At 43.8% G+C, this 21,016-nt stretch overlaps 2 protein-coding genes and 1 long non-coding RNA gene across 3 annotated transcripts in view; 2 read left to right on the top strand and 1 right to left on the bottom strand.

Moving 5' to 3' along the window:
* Positions 1-882: 882 nt before the first annotated feature.
* On the top strand, positions 883-12,088 carry LOC125748784 (sodium-dependent neutral amino acid transporter B(0)AT3-like). The gene is made up of 12 exons (XM_049025405.1): positions 883-1,146; positions 4,331-4,471; positions 5,608-5,745; positions 5,865-6,046; positions 6,267-6,377; positions 7,012-7,124; positions 7,318-7,446; positions 7,890-8,046; positions 9,189-9,393; positions 9,549-9,708; positions 10,379-10,541; positions 11,222-12,088. The coding sequence occupies exons 1-12, from the start codon at positions 1,017-1,019 to the stop codon at positions 11,441-11,443; spliced, it is 1,851 nt and encodes a 616-aa protein (XP_048881362.1). The 5' UTR covers positions 883-1,016; the 3' UTR covers positions 11,444-12,088.
* Positions 1,011-4,372, bottom strand: LOC125748799 (uncharacterized). Its single transcript, XR_007399675.1, has 3 exons — positions 4,351-4,372; positions 1,637-1,753; positions 1,011-1,177 (listed from the first exon to the last, which is right to left on the bottom strand). It is a non-coding gene; the product is annotated as an uncharacterized LOC125748799 (long non-coding RNA).
* Positions 12,089-19,708: 7,620 nt separating the features above from the next.
* Positions 19,709-21,016, top strand: part of LOC125748782 (rap guanine nucleotide exchange factor 5-like) — a 43,868-nt gene continuing 42,560 nt past the window's right edge. Inside the window, exon 1 of the mRNA XM_049025400.1 lies at positions 19,709-19,924. Within this exon, the coding sequence (XP_048881357.1) occupies positions 19,763-19,924 (162 nt within the window). The 5' untranslated portion in view covers positions 19,709-19,762. The remainder of the gene's footprint in view (positions 19,925-21,016) is intronic.

The raw sequence follows: 21,016 nt of genomic DNA, 5'->3' as shown, positions 1-21,016 counted from the left end.
GAACAGCATGACGATTTCACTTCTCAGATCAGCATCTACTGTGCTGTCCTACCACACCGGCTCATCAGTTCAGCGATTGCATACTCTTTCCTCGGACGGTACTTCAATGTTAGCTTGGATTCCTGAAAGACGGACTTCCAGCATCAAGCCTTCTCCGCATCGTTACTTAGGATTAGCGGAGTCCTCCGGCCGGTGACTTTTAGGGAAGAGGGTAATGGCACATGACGTGTTTCTAAGTCATCGACACGTCTCAGTAGCGATCGCTGCCTCATTACTTATCAAAATAAACGGTCTCCTTCATTATTACTTTTCAACATCGCATCATTGAGTAGCACAGTCTATTCAGCTAAGTAACCGTGGTTGCTAACGCGAGTCGATCACATGACAGCAGTTGTTTTACTCAAGCTACACCAAACCTGAAGGTTGTAGGGTTACATCCCTTGGACATAGATGCTAAATCTGAATTTCCCCAGTAAAAAAATAACATGAATAAATGTATAAAAGTATCATAAGCCATACGGTAAGATATATACATTTAAAAATGTATATAATAACTGTATTCACATTACATTTTTAAAACCTTGTTGAAAGTCTTGTTAAATGACATTCAAAATCATACTGGTGAAACAATTTGTGCACTTTTTTCCCACCATTCATAGAATCATACTGGTTTGCTATTTCATAATAATTACAAATTATTTATACATTAAGCTTTGCTGAGGAAACAATACCGACTGTCTAATCAAATAATTGGTTCCGTTCATCATTTCCTTCCTGCTGAAATACTCCGATCCTCCTCTAGGGGGACTCTACAGCAGAGACCTTGAGATGTAGGTCTGAGACTCCACCCCATTCAGACGAAAGGAAATAATCAGCAGGTATTTCAAGGTTGGAGACAGTTCAGAGACTCCTTCAAACGGAATCACAGGAGCCCACAAGGAGACTAATAAGCACCTGTGTGTGATCTGAACATCGTCATCATCACGAGCACAGAAAAGCCAGGCGACCCCACAGACATGACCAAGGCTGAGGAAGAGCGGCCCAAGTGGGACAATAAGATCCAGTACCTGCTCACTTGTATTGGATTTGCTGTGGGACTGGGCAACGTCTGGAGGTTTCCGTACCTGTGCCAAGTCTACGGAGGAGGTGAGTGGGAAGAATGTCCCCTTAATGCACCCTGCATGGAAAGCAAGGCAAATGCTGGTAGAATTAGACTCCCATCCAAACGGTGCATGGGTTTGTCTCTCATTTTTTTAAGGAAGATAAAAACATCAAATATATCTCTCAGCAGATTTTGATTCATATTTTGAGGGAAAGCAAGAAAAATTCCTAGTAAAATTCAATGTCTCTCACAACTAGCCAGCTGGTTATTTACTACAACTTACAGTTAATACAAAAACCAATTAAATTGCTTGACCAGTTGATTATCATTTAATGTAAATAAGATTTCATAGCAACAGATTAACAGTTTGTCAGGTCAAATATTCTTCTTTACTAAATTGTACCTTGGTATCAATAAAGCAAGCCTTTATATGAGAAATGAGCAACAAGATGCCATAAACTATTAAAGCACATTTACCACATTTACACTTTTTTATTATGCTTGGGAAAAGGAAAATAAAATGTATAACCTTACTTTTGAATCTAGCCTTCTTTGGGCTGTCAGGATCAAACAGAACAGTCTGGGTTGCATGTTCTTCCCATATCATATGTGGACTTAAACGTTACTGCCTCACCTTCTACTTCTAGCTGCCTTCAAAAATAAAATAAAAATCTATGAAAATACAAGTTTTACTGATACATATGACTTTGCACTAACTCATACCATATACTACAGCAATATAATCATGGGCGTAGATAGAAATTCCGCCGCCCCCCCCTCCCCCCCCCCCCCCCGGCAAAATGTCACCTTGGGCCCCCGCTAGGATTGGCCATTTCAATCTAGGGTTCACCCTGGTAGGTTTTGCTTGAATGGGTGTGGTTAGACTTTGAGGGCCCTGACAAGGTGTCGGCCCCCCGATTCTCCCAGGGGATCCAGGCCCTTCCAACACCTCTTATAATACTTCTTACTCTAGAAAGAGTGTCAGATTTTTTTTAATTCTGCATTAAGATATTATATCGTAAGCAGTCAGTACACCCTCCCGTGTCACATTTTCCCACCCCCATTAAGCACCACCCACAGGCAACGCTCCTCTGTACGGCTGATGCATTTCAGAGTGGTCCTGCCAAAATTACTTGCTAAGGAGACCTGAAGATGCTAAGCTTAGTTCAGCTCATGTGGCTTAATGTTCAAATGGGTGCTTGTTGGTTTTGTGGTTTGTTTTGGCGTAAAGTCCACCATACACCCACTCCTGGCAATACTTAATATTCCAAGGGGGCTCTGAATTTAATGAAGCTCAGTAATGTTTTACAACCCTGACAGTCAACACTGATGGCAAAATCTGGAAGCTTGTGTTGATTTTAGTTTCCGTCATCATTGCATATGTAAACATTATGTTATTATTAAAAGGTACTTTGTAAGATACATTAAAAGTAAAATCACTGAACCCGGACATATGAATCTGACCGAAACTTATGTAAATTCAAAGCTAGCAGGAGAATGCAATGCAAATGATGCATTAACAGCTTATATGGATGCATGCAGTGGCCTGTGCATGCTGTTCACACATGCGACAGAGCATAGCCTATTCATTTGTGCAGGTGGCAGAGGTGAGAATCAATGAGCCGATTCATATGGCCTTTTAGATGAGTGACTGAAGTGGCCACCCACAGACACATAGCTAAGTGTAAAACAGAGAAGTGTGATGTAGTCTTGAAGAATTAAGATGTACAGGTCAACGGAGCAAGCACGTGCACCAAAACAAATTAAATCAAAATAAAATGAATGGAGCATACTTTATGAATAAAGGCTTTAATCATTGTTTTTTTTTAGATATACACTCAAAAAAAATAAAAACGGGACCAATGGTGTACGTGATCCATACTGTAAGCAGCGTCCAGTTCACCAGTTTTATACAGGCTATAAAAACTCCTATGTTTAGCCGATAGAAATTTCATTTTGTGCTTAGGAACAAAAGTAGATAGCCTGATTTATCGCTGATTTCCACATATGACAAACCACAGGATGCCACTGCTTGTGCATACCTGTTGAAATTAATTTGGATGTTACCAGCTATAGCAGAATAGCAAGTTAATTCACAAGTTGTAGGGCACGGCACTGCAGTTTGCTAATCGCTGTATTTTACTGTTCTACACTGACATTCAGTCAGCAATATATGGCAATTTTACTACATACTTTACGTTAAGGGAATATGGACGATCTCCAAAGCTGCTTCGTTCATTAGATTACTGCCAAAGATGGTGATACGATATAGTTCAAAGACTGTAAGCCTGGTGATGAAGGTTCTTAAAATGACATTTTATTGTGTATTTTAAAATACAATCTCTCAAAGTATTTTGTTACAAATGACATCTGATTTGTTTCCGCAAAATGCAAATTACCAAGTACTCGAAAGTTAATAAATACGCATTTTAAATACATTTAACTGAACTACTGCCCCGCTCTGCCCGTAACGACATGCTAAGAATGTGCCACATCTTGACAGCACCGTCGTTTAATTCCTTTCGATTGACAGCTTTTAGCCAAGCTTTTCCCGGCTTTCCCGTAGTTCTTAGGGTTTCTTTGCATTGATTTTTACAAACCGGCTCCCCTTTTACGAACTGAAGGTGTCCACAAGTTGGGATTTTTTTGCCGCTATCATTTATTCCTTCCCTAGTAAAATTGCCTACTTCGGAAAATGACGTCAGCGTAACCATTCCGATAAAGAACCAATGCCCACCTGTACGTTACTTAATGTTAGCTGGGTAGTTTAATCGAAACACAAATAGCAATTCAGTTTTATTCCCGTGTATCTATTCTGTAACTATGGTTACCCGTAAGCACACGTCAACTATTAAGCGTGATTTTGCTGTAAATCGTAGCCCCAACGTACTTGTTCTGCACACATAAACCGCAGAAACAATCGTTATTAAAATGTTCCGCGCAATCAAAACAGAAGGAATAATCTGTTCCATAACTACCGTGAAAAACGCGGACAACTGAAAGGACACGAACATACAGTTCTTTTTTATCTAATAGGCGTGGCCGGGACTGAGATAACATAGACAGCTGAGCGGAGTGGAGAAACAAACGCTTCAGCAATATTCTGCGGAGGTTTACCCATATATACACCCTCAGCGAAACGTTTGTTTAAAATGATAGCAGAATGTACCTGCAATCTCAGTAACGTGACCGAATAACACCATGCGCTACACGCGGCTCCCCTTACAGGCGCCTTCCTCATCCCTTACCTGATCGCGCTGGTCTTCGAAGGACTTCCGCTTCTCCACCTGGAGCTGGCCATAGGACAGCGGCTCCGCACGGGCAGCATTGGGGTCTGGTACTCTATCTCCCCCTACCTCGGAGGCGTAGGTACGCCGACTCAACCGTCATATCGCATATTTCTTACATTTCTGGTATACATATTGTATAATACATATATAATGTTATTAATGTTATTCCTACAACCCTGACCAGGATATCTTGTTGGACATGTCAGTTCTGATCCATAGTTCAAAGATATAAATTACTCATAGTGCACTGTCTTACAGCCCTGGTACAGTTTTGTTTCCCAAGGTACAAACAACAATAATGTACCCCAATGGTTCCTCAGAGTCCATTTCTGTACGTTACATCTAGTTACAGCTAGGGTACAATTGGCAGACCCTTGAGGGTTCCGGGTACTTTTTTCTGACATGTGTGCCTGTGATGGATTCTCCATCCAGTGTGTACTCCTGCCTTGTGCTGCCAGTGAGAGGCTGCAGGCTGCGGCTTGTATGCATTGTCACTGTATAGGGTGGTCTGCCTCTGCATTGTGCTGCCAGTGAGAGGCTTCTGGCTGCGGCTTGTATGCATTGTCACTGTATAGGGTGGTCTGCCTCTGCATTGTGCTGCCAGTGAGAGGCTTCAAGCTGTGGCTTGTATGCATTGTCACTGTATAGGGTGGTCTGCCTGCATTGTGCTGCCAGTGAGAGGCTTCAAGCTGCGGCTTGTATGCATTGTCACTGTATAGGGTGGTCTGCTTTTGCATTGTGCTGCCTGTGAGAGGCTTCAGGCTGCGGCTTGTATGCATTGTCACTGTATAGGGTGGTCTGCTTTTGCATTGTGCTGCCAGTGAGAAGCTTCTGGCTGCGGCTTGTATGCATTGTCACTGTATAGGGTAGTCTGCCTCTGCATTGTGCTGCCAGTGAGAGGCTTCCGGCTGCGGCTTGTATGCATTGTCACTGTATAGGGTGGTCTGCTTCTGCATTGTGCTGCCTGTGAGAGGCTTCAGGCTGCGGCTTGTATGCATTGTCACTGTATAGGGTGGTCTGCCTCTGCATTGTGCTGCCAGTGAGAGGCTTCTGGCTGCGGCTTGTATGCATTGTCACTGTATAGGGTGGTCTGCCTCTGCATTGTGCTGCCAGTGAGAGGCTTCAGGCTGCGGCTTGTATGCATTGTCACTGTATAGGGTGGTCTGCTTGGTTACATACTCCTCCGATGCTTCAAGAAGCTATAACTCCCCACAGGCATGGCTTCCATGATAGTGTCTTTCTTGGTGGGATTGTTCTACAACACCATTCTGGCCTGGGTCCTGTGGTACTTCTTCAACTCCTTTCAAGACCCACTTCCGTGGAGGGACTGTCCTGTCCTAAGCAACCTCACAGGTAAACCCTTCAGGGATTCCAAGATACGATCAACCTCCTTTTAAGGTCATCACTCTGCCTCTTGTCTCTTTATACTGAAGGCAGTGATGCATATTTAAAATTCAGCCGCCGTCTTTCAGCATACGTGAAGGAATGCGAGATGAGCACACCTGTCAACTACTTCTGGTACCGGGAGACACTGAACATCACCCCCAACATCGAGACCAGCGGCTCTCTGCAGTGGTGGCTTGTGATATGTCTGGCTACAGCCTGGAGTATTGTCTACATTTGCTTCATTCGCGGTATTGAGACTATAGGCAAGGTAGGCAAGGGTTCTCAGTAGCTAATATTATTCATAGACTCTGTATGATTCGATTGTGACTCAACCATGGGCACATTTAGCCTCTTTTTAGAACAATCAGTGTAGCGTTTTTAGCAGCTCTCTGATTTCCTTTGGAGTCCCAGCTTGCTTCCCGCGAGGTTCGTTTGCAGCCTTTGGCTCAGGAAACAGACAGTCTTGTTGTTCTGCTGTGTCTGCGCAGGCGGTGTACGTCACGGCCACCTTCCCCTACCTCGTGCTCACCATCTTCCTCATCAGGGCGCTGACTCTGCCGGGGGCCACCGCAGGCCTGCAGTACCTCTTCACGCCTCAGGTCTGTGCCGGTGTCCGAATTGCATCAGTGGTTGTGGGGATCCCCTGGTGGACAGTTGTTGATGGGAGTGGATGTGGCTGCAGTAGAAGTTGTTGACCAGGGGGTATCACTGAATTGTGACCCTTAACTGAATTCTACGGGGGAGCTGGCAAACACATTGTCTCTCTCATATGGGGATGTTCAGGATCCCCCACATCCACTGTCCAACATAGCAGACCAGTCCATTTGGCTTTTCACAGACTTCTAGCCATTGTAAGGAAGTCTCCATTAATGTCTGTCATCATATATGATTCAGTGGGCTAAGATTCTGTATCTGTGATTAGAATGTTGTCAGTTCAAGCCTAGTCTCAGCCGAATAGTCACTTCATTGAGTCAAGGGTGGGCCCTTGAGCAAGGCCTTTAACCCCCCAGCTCCATGGCTGCCAGTGCAGGTGGCTGCCCTTCGCCATTGAGGTTGCTCTCACTTGTGTCTAGGAGAGCATGATGGGGTAGGCAAAGTTTTCCCTTTGGGCGGATCAATAACACGCAACTGTTGTATGCAAGGAACACAATCCTGGGATAGATTCTTAATGGGAGTTCAGTAAATATTTCATGTATAAGCGACACCTGAGAACTGGGCCTCTTTTCACCGCAGTGGGAAATCCTGAAGAATCCCAAAGTTTGGCTGGATGCTGCAACACAGATATTCTTCTCCCTCTCCTTGGCGTTTGGGGGGCTCATTGCCTTCTCCAGCTACAACCCTCAGAAGTAAGCCAGATCCACAGGGAAAATAATCAAAGCAGCATCTTTTCTAAACATCCATTTTAGAGGCAAAATATCCAGCCACTCAACCATGTTTCCGGGGTTGAGTCACAGACATCGTTTGAGTGTTTGACTCAACTGTTGTAATATAAAAATCAGTGTCTCTCAGTCATGGTTAATGCCAGGTCCTGTCTTTCAGAAACAACTGTGAACGAGATGCTCTGATCGTGGGCTGTGTAAATAGTGCCACCTCCATCTATGCTTCAATTCCCATATTTGCGATTCTTGGTTTTAAGGCCAAGAGTAACTTTGAGGATTGCCTCAATGGGTGAGCTTTTATTTTTTTTTAGAGATTTTATGTAATAATAATATTACAGTTAAAGATCTAACAGGATTCTTTAGATGAATGAAACCCAAGTGTATTACTGGTAGTTAGAATATATAGTTTATTCCGAAAAGATGCACAATACTGTTGTAGTAATTAGTGCTACATTAGTAATTAGTGCCTCATATTTGCTGATGTTTCTATAAAAAGTATACTTTGTTTAAATTACTGAAGCATTGGCAATAGTTTGATTTTAATTCTTACAGGCTGTTTCACCTAAAGGAATGCAGTCCCAACTGTCATTACGCAAACTCATGAATATAATGATAAAAATGCGTAACAGTCAAATTACGTTTGTGTCACAATAGTTAAATATTTTTTTCTCCTGAAATTCCTGGTGAGGTGAATCAAGTTTATTTGAATAATACACAGATTATGGTTTTCAGGAACATTCTGTCCCTGATGAATACGTTTAACATTGGAGATCAGAACATTACTCTGGAGAACTATGACAGCTGGCTTGTCCACCTGAATGAATCACATCCCGTTCAAGTGGCCGACCTTCACCTGAAAGAATGCAATCTTCAAACTTTTCTTGACCAGGTCATTTTTAACCTACTACTTCATCCTCAGAGAAATTTAATCAGCAAGCATGTCTCACATGAGTGGATTGTTTGAGACATTCAAATATTAGGCTGGCATTTCACATATTCATATTGATATAGTGATATATATGGGGCGGCATGGTGGTGCCTGGGACCTGGGTTCGAGTCTGGGTCACATGTGTGTGGAGTTTGCATGTTCTCCCCATGTCGTCGTGGGGTTTCCTCCGGGTACTCCGGTTTCCCCCCACAGTCCAAAAACATGCTGAGGCTAATTGGACTTGCTAAATTGCCCCTAGGTGTGCATGTGTGAGTGAATGGTGTGTGAGTGTGCCCTGCGATGGGCTGGCCCCCCATCCTGGGTTGTTCCCTGCCTCATGCCCATTGCTTCTGGGATAGGCTCCGGACCCCCCGTGACCCAGTAGGATAAGCGGTTTGGAAAATGGATGGATGGATGGATATTGATATATATCGATTTGAATAACTTTCTGCCATTTTTAGAATTTTTTTGAACATGGGGCCATGCCTTTGGTGCCTGTGAATGTATCACCTGACGGTGCGTGTTGCTCTATATACAGCACTGTGCAAAAGTCTTAGGCAGTCCAAAGAAATGTTTAAAGCTGTTTATCTGGGTAGCAAGTGTACTTTGGCTTAAACACAATTTAACATTAGAACATGTGCAAATTAAGAGTAACACAATAAAAACTAGTAATCATTTCTTCTGTTTTCTAAAAAGTTACTGATATCTAGTTGGATGGCTAGATGAACACCGCTTCAGTTCCCAAACTTCTCCTCAAGGGCACCTCAGCCATTCCATGATTTTGTTAAATTTCACCAACAGCTCAATTAAAAAGTTAAATATATTGGTTTAAAAAGTCAGTGAGAGATTGACTGGCTGTATGAGGTGAGCTAGTGGGCAAGTCAAAAAATACATGGCTGCACTGGACGGTCGCTGCAAATACTAGGATGATTTTAGCAGAGGTTCTGAAATGGCTAAACTGACACTTTGACAGGCATAATATCATAGTTTTACACCAACAATAGGATAATCAGAACATCATTTTCTTTGCCTGCCTCAGACTTTTGCACAGGTCTGTATCTATGTGCACATATGAGATTGTTGACCCTTTCCTCCCTACCCAGAGTGCCTCGGGCACCGGTTTGGCTTTTATAGTGTTCACCGAGGCAGTGATCAAGATGCCGGGCTCCCAGGTGTGGGCTGTGCTCTTCTTCATCATGCTCTTCAGCCTGGGTCTGTCCTCCATGTTTGGGAACCTGGAGGGTGTCCTCACACCCCTGCTGGACATGAAAATGGTGCCCAGATGTATTCCTAAAGAGATATTTACAGGTATACAAGCAAAATTAATGCCAGGCTGACTCTAATGCACAAAAATCAAATGTAATGTATTTCCCGTACTGACTTTGATCAGAATGAATATATTAGTATGAGCTAATTAACTAATGCTACACCCATCTGCTTACAACAATTCTTTCTCCCCATAGGGATGATGTGTATGGTCTCATTTGTTTTGGCCCTAATATTTACAATGGGCTCAGGAAACTATTGGCTAGAGATTTTCAATGGCTACGTCGGTTCCTTGCCTTTGCTCATCATTGCCTTCTTTGAGATCACCGCAGTGACATACATCTATGGAATTAACAAGTAAGTGTTCTCGTGTTGTCAGTGATTAGACACTGTCAGGTTAATGTGTGCCAATGGAACTTTACATGAATACAAACAGAGCAATGACAAGTTAGAAGAGGGATGACAAAGTTAGGGGAAGAGCAACATGAGCAAGAGACAAGGTACTGTGGGAAGGAGCAGGAACTCCTCATAGGCTACAGCAAGGAGTCTTAACAATATGTAGATCTTGAAGAAGCATAACATTTCTGAACAAGGAAGGAGGTAGCATAGTGCTGTATTTCCCCTGGCTGCTTAGTGACAGAAGTCATGTCTACTACAGACAGAATCAGCAATGAGGTGCACTGCCCTCTAGAGGATAAGTGAATCCCTAACACTTAGTGATGGCCAAATGAAGCTGCATGAACCGTTTGCTGTATTTTCTGTCACCACTAGATGGTGTTGTCTGTTGAAAAAAGGGCTCAAAGCACGCTCTAAAGCTAAGAGCGCCATCTGTTGGTTCATGAAGCTTTCTTTGACCATCGCTACCTAACACCATCTAGCGTAAAACACTTTTGGGTTAATTCCGTTGTTTATCATCAGATTAAATTTATGACACGTGGGCGTTCTGCCATCACTAATGCCACATCAAATGAGCAAATCCGGAACATACTTCAGCTGGAAGCATTATATTGTTCGTTTGTGGTGTTAGGTTCAGTGAAGACATCGAGTACATGACGGGTCGAAGGCCTAACCTTTACTGGCAAGCCAACTGGAGGGTTATCAGCCCCCTCATGCTGCTGGTTGTCTTCGTGGCTTACGTGGTGATCCAGGCCGAGGAACAGCCGACTTACGCTGCCTGGAACCCAAACTATGTAAGTTTGTCACGGGGGGGGGGGGGGGGGCACTACGCCGTAGAGCAAAGGCTGTGACAGTTCTTCACTATGAAAACCCATGCAGTTTCATGCATTTATTTGTCATAGTAGATAAGTCAAGACAAAATATAATAAGATGCGCTACCAGTCAGAAGGTTTTGCACACCACATGTTTTTACTACTTTTCCATGTTTTTTCATAAATTGTAGATGCTTTATTCAAGTGAACAGCTATAGACGAAAATATATAACTTTGGTGGATCAAAGGTCTGCCATTTTCTTGCTACTAAAGGTCCTCAAACGGTGAACATGCTGTAAATTTATTTGTTAGCACGTGTTCAGTGAGTAACATGCAAATGGAGAAAATCTCATTGTGTCCACAAACACTTGACAGGTACTTTAATGAAAAGGGGGAATTCTTTAAAAAGATAATACCAGTGCCAACATGTGAAAGCAATTCAACATATTAAATAAACTGATGCAGTGCCTTAAATTACAGAATAGTAAATTGAATACAATATTTTAGGTACTGGACTCATCCTCATCCATTCATTTTACAGTATTGTGGGATCACGCATTTCACAGCAAGTATTAGGACACAGTGTGACTATGCTATCTGCAGCATCTCGACGACACGCCCGCTTTCGGTTCCTTACCCACCATCCCTTTCTTCACACGCAGGTGGACTTCCCGCTGGAGCAGGTGCTTCCGTATCCCAGATGGGTGTTTGCCATCTGCGTGCTGCTGGCCAGCATGCCCTGCCTCCCCATCCCGCTGGTGGCACTCTACAAGTTCATCCTCTTCCTGAAGAAGTGGCTGCTGGGCCGGCTGGACAGTAATCCCTATGACAACGAAGGATACATCCCAGATACACAGATTTCTGTAGTAAAAATGGAAATATAACAAGATTTTGATTCCAGGCAAGATGACTACTGGGACACAAGCTCAGTCATATTTTTATTTCCCTTTCATCTGTGCGCTAAAATTACTGAAAACCCAGGATGTCTGATTACACAAAGATTAATATTCCACCTATGATTAGACATCTGCACTTTTGATGTTCACCGGGAAAACAGTTGTATTTCCGTAAGATAATACTGACTGATCATCTGTGGTAAGCATTAGCCACAAAATATCACCTTTTTCAGCTTCTCTGTAAGAGGTAGGAAGGTGTTACCCATTCTACAGGTAGACGTGCCTGAATGGATTTTCGCAGATCTTTATAGATCTTTGGCGTGGTCTTCAGCAGCTGCTCATTCTAAGTGGATTCCGTGACGACAGTGATAATTGTGCAGGATACAAAATAAACGTTATTTTAGAGTAAGAAATCAGCCCAGCAAGGTGGCGTGAATCTGAGGACCTCTGCGTCGTATGTGAATAATGATATGGTGGATTATTTGGTGAAGTTTGTGAAAATCATGGTTTTTGCAAACAGGTCGATGTCCTTCTGTTTACACAGTGGTGACATAGTTCAGGTTTGTGATTGCAGATACCTACGGAGAACCCCTGAATGATATTACGCAATAAAAACTTGAAATTAAACAACTACACATGTCTAAATCATTTTATATTTTTATTTCTAAGACTACATTATTCATATTACCATCCATTCCTGATCATGTATTCCATCATTATGTTTATTAAAATTCAATTGACCAGCTTATTCTGTATGATACTTATGGTCACTTACTAATGAATAATTCCACCTTCATTTTCTTTATTTGCTGAATGTATCATTTGACATAACATTCAGGCAAACACTGAAAAACAGCTGTAAATAGCAGATGTTATGCACGAAAGGTTTGGCTTGTTTTCATTACACCAATAACGTTCTTGTTTGGAATCCCGAATGGTGACATCACCAAACAGGGAATCATTCCCCTATTTCTAAGATTGTTTGACAGCAGGTTTGTACTATGAATGATGTCATCGACTGAGAAATAAAATAGTTTCTGGGTTGTTCATTTCTTTGTTTATCCTGCACTGCAGTGGGAATAGGGTTGTCAGTTCTGCAGTTCATGTTTTGTAAATAGAAATGGCTGATTTGATTGAAATGGTGGAACCTAAAGTGGACTTAATGCCTCCCATGTTGTCAAACGCTTTTGGAAGATGCTGGCTGCCTTTGTGGTCTTGTTGCCGGTTCTGCGCTTCTGATGAAAAAATCCACACATTTATGTATGAGTCGTCTAACGCACGTTTTATCATTTTTGTTTTATGTAATGACCTTTGTCGCTTAACATAGAATAAGGGATCTGCCACTAGGGGCAGACTGCCGTACTTTAACTCAGCTAGTTAGAACGACTGAAACTAGTAGCCAGCAAAGTAATGAAATAATGTGTGAATCACAAAAAGAATGTGGCAATATAATAACTCACAGACACCCAAAAAGCTCAGCCTGCATTTGATTGGCTGTCGTTTGTTTGAAGTTATTTCATGCTTATAAGCCTGTCATGCTGTCTAATGTAAATATTAATATTTTAATTTAGATTACTTTTTTGCTGCTGGCATTTCTGTGGGTAGGTAAATGAATAAAAATATGTTTTGTATTATTGTCTACTCACCATTTTCCTTCCTCGAGACGGCAGCCGAATGTTGCCGGGTTCACCTTTCACAGTCGGTTGCACATAATGGACTTAGGCTTCTGCGTAACAATAGTCTCGGTTTGTAGTAACTGTATAATATTTCAATTTCTTCAAATGATAAAGACCTTTTAAAAGGCCCTAGTGGGACGTGATGTTTTTTTGTAGATAATCCTGGTTTAGAGGCTTCAATGTAATGAAAACGATTGACAGCGATTTCCAGGCCATTTCTGCAGCTGCCTCCCCGTGTTCGATCTGCAGGTCTCTGGTCTTTCGGCCTGACGGTCACACAGCTGGAGAGCATAAGCGAATCAGAGCGAGGCGTGGTCACTGGAGTACAGAGCTCTATGATCTACCTGATGGATCTTCTCTACTTCATCACCACTTCGGCATCCTAGTCGTCATCTCAGTGCTCTTCATCACTGCTGGTCACGCCATGTACTTTACGTACGCCCGCACGGATTGGCATCGAAGGCTGCCCGGGTCCTGCTGCCATACTGACAGCTTCATCTCCTCACTGCATCCACATTGTCAGGGTTCAAGGTTCAACGTTACTTTACTGACAACAGCTGTGTACACATACATAGTGGGATGAGACAATATTTCTCCATGGACGGCAATACAACATACATCAACATATAATAAAATACAATGTGCAAAATGAACAAAAACAATACTAAACAGTGACACAAAATAACAATATAGGACGATGGGATACTGAGGTACATTCTGTACACATATTTAAATATTACCAGCATAATGTATAACCACCTAGCAGCAGGATGGTATCAATTATTGTACACAATGAAAATATAGCAGCATGGGTCAAGTAGCACTTTCCTTCAGTACATCGCTGCCTGTCTGTCATACCCTCAATCGCAGTGACGTGGAGGAAGCTCAGCCCAGGACAGATCGAAAGAAATCCGATCAAATCAGTCAATGTGGAACCAACCAGACCTACCGGACTCCTGCATTCTAGAAACCACAAGGCTGCATGTAAGATATAGACTGATAGCACAGCATTTCACACACATCCTGGGATCTCCACACTCTAGAAACGTGTTACTCTCTCTGCCCATGGTGCATTTTAACAATGGGATCATCAGTGGGGGCTGGAGGACCAGGGACTTGTGATGGAAGCTATGGATGCAGTGGCAATGAAATATTAGTTACTGAGAAGTTCAACTAAGTATAGAAAAAAACAAGAGGCGAGCTTCTTACTGAGCCAACAGCTTGGAAAGACTCAGCAAAACTGCGGAGTGATTTCAAGGGAACATACTGTCAGATTTTTCTTGTACTGTTGAAAGAAATATGGAAATTTGAAGTGGCGAGCAGGGAAACAGATCTTGAATCTCTTGGTGGATGAATCGGCAGGCAGCACAATGCACCAAGTTCCCCAAGACACAAAGAAAGCAATGTAAAGGAAAAGTATCTCTGCATTCAGGAGGTATGAACATTACAGAATAAGCTTTAATTATCAAGATTTTCTCTCACACAGAATCGGTGTGATTCTAATGTTTTATTTAAATTTTGTGGCAGGTGCTTGAAATCCACGCTTCCACGTATCTTAATCCACATAGCATTAGATCCGGTTGATGATGCATAAAAATAACCAAACTGGTTTGAATAGTTTGTTGTGTAACATCATGATAATTCATGTAGAAACCACTTTACCTCAATACATGATAGTCTGTTTTGAAAAAGAATTCTGGATTTGCTTTTTAACCTCACATTAAACGTAGATACGCCTTTGTTAATCTCATGACTAGTCATTTTCACACAGCATTAACATATTTCTGTCTGAATCGCAGACTGTAACGGTATTTTGGTTGTTTTCACAGACACATTTTGTACAATATCCAGTTAAATCACCTTCAAATAACATTTTCATATCTGAATGTTACCTTTTTAGTGGCAATAAAATGTTCAGAAATTCATTTAGACCTTACAGTATTTCCTGTAGTGTTGCATTACTTATTTTTCTATCATTCAGAATGTTTCAGCTAATGTAATGTTATCTACTATGACCCAAGCTGGCTACAATTTTACTCTGAATACAGAGAAGATAGATGAGTGATGTAGGTGTTTTATCATTTGTGCGAATAATTTTCATGTGATAGCTCTGCTGTAAGTATTTTTACACATTTCATATATTGTCTGATTTCTGGGAGCCAATTTTGATATCAGCTGGTAAGGAAACTAAATAAATCACGTTTTATCTGTGATTCAAAAAATATAAATCAGTAAAATAATCAGTAATGTATGGGTGTATTTCAAAACTTACTGTACGATGCTTTTTCCCGGTGAAACCTCAGGAACGCCATAAAGGGGGGGAAATTAAGACGATTCCAAGGGCCTCCCTAATTAGACTGCTAATTAGAGGACTGATTGGCTGAAGAGTCCTCGCACCTGGGTTTGAGTAGCTGACCTACAGGTTACCTCAAAAAGCAGCAAACACACTGACCCTTTGCGGATAAGATTGGCCGCCCCTGAAATAGATTTTGCTAACGCTAGCTGTTTTTTCAATGTCCACTAGGTGGCAACTGAAATCAGATTATTCAGTATAAAAAAAATAGATGACTACTTGAAAGTATCCATCCGTGCATTTTCTGTAACTGCTCGTTCTAATCAGGGTAGCAGAGGTTCTGGACCCTATTATTTGCACTGAGACTGTGAAATGAATGTAGGGTTGCATCAAAATGTCGTATCAAAGGATCTACAAACCCTTAAACATAAAGGAAAACATAAAGTTACCTAAAACAAAATTTTCACTTTGGATGAATGTAAATTAAAAGGCATATACTGTAGTCAGTGTCACTTTAATGATGAGTATGAAAAGTTCATATTTCCAAGTGTCAGCACAAGGAAGAGATGAAAGGGGATTCTCTTGTGGTGGGGGGGGGGTCCTTAATACCCTAAACCTGTCTTCAAACCATGCATATCCCCACCCCCAGCTCTGGGGAACAGCCTCACAGTAAAGAGAGACAAAGCCAATCTGCGAAAGTCATCTTCTCCGAGCCCCCAATGTCCCCCACCCCTACCACTCCGAGCCCCCCCAATGTCCCCCACCCCTACCACTCCGAGCCCCCCCAATGTCCCCCACCCCTACCACTCCGAGCCCCCAATGTCCCCACCCCTACCACTCCGAGCCCCCCCAATGTCCCCCACCCCTACCACTCCGAGCCCCCCCAATGTCCCCCACCCCTACCACTCCGAGCCCCCCCAATGTCCCCCACCCCTACCACTCCGAGCCCCCAATGTCCCCCACCCCTACCACTCCGAGCCCCCCCAATGTCCCCCACCCCTACCACTCCGAGCCCCCCCAATGTCCCCACCCCTACCACTCCGAGCCCCCCCAATGTCCCCACCCCTACCACTCCGAGCCCCCAATGTCCCCCACCCCTACCACTCCGAGCCCCCCCAATGTCCCCCACCCCTACCACTCCGAGCTCCCACAATGTCCCCCACCCCTACCACTCCGAGCCCCCCCAATGTCCCCACCCCTACCACTCCGAGCCCCCAATGTCCCCCACCCCTACCACTCCGAGCCCCCCCAATGTCCCCCACCCCTACCACTCCGAGCCCCCCCAATGTCCCCCACCCCTACCACTCCGAGCCCCCAATGTCCCCACCCCTACCACTCCGAGCCCCCCCAATGTCCCCCACCCCTACCACTCCGAGCCCCCCCAATGTCCCCCACCCCTACCACTCCGAGCCCCCAATGTCCCCCACCCCTACCACTCCGAGCCCCCAATGTCCCCACCCCTACCACTCCGAGCCCCCCCAATGTCCCCCACCCCTACCACTCCGAGCCCCCCCAATGTCCCCACCCCTACCACTCCGAGCCCCCAATGTCCCCCACCCCTACCACTCCGAGCCCCCCCAATGTCCCCCACCCCTACCACTCCGAGCCCCCCCAATGTCCCCCACCCCTACCACTCCGAGCCCCCCCAATGTCCCCCACCCCTACCACTCCGAGCCCCCCCAATGTCCCCCACCCCTACCACTCCGAGCCCCTCCAATGTCCCCCACCCCTACCACTCCGAGCCCCCCCAATGTCCCCCACCCCTACCACTCCGAGCCCCCCCAATGTCCCCCACCCCTACCACTCCGAGCTCCCACAATGTCCCCCACCCCTACCACTCCGAGCCCCCCCAATGTCCCCCACCCCTACCATCTCTGCATTCTTTCTCCTGCTAACACACACTCACTCCATTGCATTTAATGGATTTCCCATCAGAACAAAAAGCAACAAATGTAACTTACAGGTAATTAATTCCAAACTTTGAATATATTTTAAATTATTCTAAGAGTCAAATACATCATGATACAGAACCTGCAGGCGAGAGACAGCCGGGGTATCTGCTTATTTTAACCCTGAATGAACTTTCAAGATTAAATAATTTAGTTTTCTGGAAGTGCTGAAAGCTTTACTGAAGGGGAATTTTATTGAAATTAGAGACTCAGAAAAGCTAATGATAGTTATTAGAAGTTGAATGTGCATAGTGATTGAATGTGACAGATTCCAGTTGGACGAGGTACTGGTGGGTATCTGTTAGTACATGATGTAGTAAATGACCATGCCAGTTTAATGTGGGCTGTGCATGGCAGCACCCTGACTTCAAAGAGGCCCATCTTGGCCAGGGTGGCACATGTGATTTTAGTTGCACTTTGTGATACAGGGTCCCTGGCAGAAGCACAAGACAAATAAACATTCGCATTTGATGTCAAGCTACCTTAGACGCTTTCACCTTCAAGTCTCCTCATGTGCTCCCTGCGGTGTGGAATGCTTTAAATGCGACCATGCGGTGTGGAATGCTTTAAATGCGACCATGCGTTAAAATGGGGCAGTGCTGAGAGAAACGGCTGAGCATGTTAGGGATGACAGAAAAAAGTGACGGAGGCTTCCTCGTGCACTTAGGAGATGCAGAGTCTGTACGGAATGTGGAGGACATTATGACCCATGGCTCTGACTGTCACCCGCTACCCCCCCTGCCCATCTGACCCTCCCTCTTCCTACCTAGGGTGGCCCTGAGGAGCTCACCTGGCAATCGTTGCCATACCTTCCGTGTGAATCACTCTCTGCTGCCTCTTGTTTGTTCCTTCGTCAGTCTTGTATCAAAGTGCTTCCCAGTCCTTGACGTCTAGCCCTCACCTGTGCCTTTCCATGCTCCCAGCCTTCTGTTTTGATCTTTGTTATCCTGTTTGTTTCTAGCCTTTGTTTTCCCATTTAATAAACCCCAGTTTGTTTCAGCTCCACTCCTGCTCCCAATTCCTTTGTCCCTCGCCTTGTGATTCTGACCGTGGTGCTGAGACCACCTGACCAATGGGGAAATAGGGACTGGATGCATTATCAACAGGAGCAAAATGGAGATGAGGCATGAAGACAGTTACGGGAACACTTCTGTAAAAGCCGCGAGAAGAGGCTGCAGTTACCAGTCGCTTTGTGCTATCTGCTGCCATTTGTATTTTAGAGTCCAGTGATTCAGTCAAACACTTGTCAAACACAAATGTTTCACACGGCTCTTGTAATGTGATGGGGGATCCAGAATTCAGTGGTTTTTGTGAGTCATTTTGTGGTTCATGGTGATATACAGTATGACAGAGCAAGCGCTGGAACTATATCCCAGTTGTGTGTTTTGCATTTTGCTGGACATGAGGCATAATGACTTAATCTCAAACACAATGATATTTCCAGTGATTAATAATATCTATCCAGTGCAGTGTCAGAGTAATTAGCCTGCAGCTCACTCCAGAAAGTCCAGGGCACAGGGTTAGGGATCACCCTGGAAAGGATGCAAGGATATCACAGATTAAACAGTGACAAATAAGACACCAAAAAATGCAAGATCCCAAAAATCAACTAGAATGTCCCGGGCCAACTGGCTGCACAGTTAGACTTAAATGTCTGACAGGATTGGTCTATAGAGGAACAGTGCAGCCTGAGATGCACAATGAAGCATCTGTGGTCTCCTACAGGGTACAGAATGCTCCTACTCAGTCCACAGATAACACCCAGGCAAATGGACACAATGTAGGCTACCACAGATGCTGGGCCACTGGCAATCGATATAATGATTGGTTTTGAGAACAGGTGATGTATTTACTGTTTTGCTATATTATTTCACCCATTCGCAAGCTTTCGAAATTCTGTTGACTTGGACGTTCACGAGACGCCGTTTAACGCTTAACACCAATAGGAAACCAAACTGGACCCCGAACGTAACCTGTGTAAGTATCCACAGATCTTAACGTGTAATAGTAATGCGTTTTAAAAGCATTCCTTTTTGGTGAAAAATAAAAATACGTATTTTGGTAAAAATACGTGACAGTCAAAGTAAAACCACGACCAGCGCCTGAGACAATGCAGCGTGCAAGTCGACCGTCAGCACGTGGGCGATATCGCACACAGTATAGACCACCGTAAATCGCAAGGGAAAAGAACAGCAACAATGAAGGTCTACTGCACATGTGTGTAATATAATACACCCTACAGATAATCGTACATGCAAAAAAGGTGGGTGGAGCAGCATTGCGTGATACACCAGCTCGTCCATCAGAAGCCACCCCCCCCCACCCCCCCGGTTAAAACACTACGAGGATGTCTGCTCCAAGTGCATGTCCATGAACGTGATGTGTGGAGATGGAGGAAGACGGGCTGCTTTGCTCGCCACAAGACGGGCTCTTGAAGAACTGGCGATGGGGCAAACAAGTGAAGGATCAAGCTCATCTGAAGCAGAGGATCCGAGATATACCGGGACTGTTAAAACAGGGACTGCATTTGCGGAAGAAAAGTGTGGAGACTGTAAGTCACCCAGTGCTATCTAATGTGGTCTGTAAAACAAGCTTCGTGTAATTTATTGCCGATCAGTAGTATGTGACATATGTATATGTTATATAAGTTACCGCACGTGCGCTGTCTCCGTAGTTTAATTCTTGTCTTTATATTCGAAACGAACAAATACCAGTAACCAGGAGGGAATGCATTGTTATCGCATGATTTTTAAGACTTAGGTTTTGCTGGATATAAGTTAACTAAGTCACCGACTCCCACAACAATACGGTAGGGTGACCTAGCGTGACAGTAGCCGAATATAAAACTTCCATACCTTGGTATATTTCAGAAGGTGTTTCAAAATGGTTGAATGAAAGAGGTCGGCTGCGCCTTGGACAGAGTGATTCAACGTGGCGGTGGATCATATTCGCGTATCAAATTCTCTATGAAAGATTGCTCACCGTGGATAGAAAGGCGGAGATGAGTTACTTTCTGTAGCGTTTGAAGTCCTGCAGTGGCCACATGCAAATGTATCGGATATATATCTATATATGCATTTACGTATGTGTGTGTGTGTGTGTGTGTGTGTGTGTGTGTGTGTATTTATATAGGTGTATGTGTTGTATATGTGGTGGTTTACATTAAACGACAATGTGATGACATTTTCTTATAGCAGTAGGTCCATTATAAACTCAACAAACGGGTTAAGTGAATCCACAAAGTCCATCAAGCACTAAACTCGTATTCAGAAAAGACACGACCTAAACGCATACGTTGGCAAAACGTAATTTCAGTGACTGAGTAACTTATTTTAAATCCGGATGCGCGTCTTTGTAATTATCGATATACACGTCAAAGGAAAGACAGCATTGGAAAAGCTGTATTTAATTGTTATATGGGAACAACGTATGATTACGTTTAGTGTGGGATTACTTATTTGTTTGCTTTAAGCAGTAGGTCCCACCCAGAAAACAGCGGACTCGTTTAAATATATCGTGTGTTTCTCCTGGAGAAATGGGCTTTGAATGAGATGGCACGTCCATTCATTCTTGGTCTCCTTGATCTCTGATTTATGTTTTGGCTCTTCAAAGGGAAGCGCTATTTTTTTGCCCTGACATGTGA

Source organism: Brienomyrus brachyistius, chromosome 9 (assembly GCF_023856365.1).
Source record: "Brienomyrus brachyistius isolate T26 chromosome 9, BBRACH_0.4, whole genome shotgun sequence".
Taxonomy (NCBI): domain Eukaryota; kingdom Metazoa; phylum Chordata; class Actinopteri; order Osteoglossiformes; family Mormyridae; genus Brienomyrus; species Brienomyrus brachyistius.
This window is presented reverse-complemented; position numbering and strand designations above follow the sequence as displayed.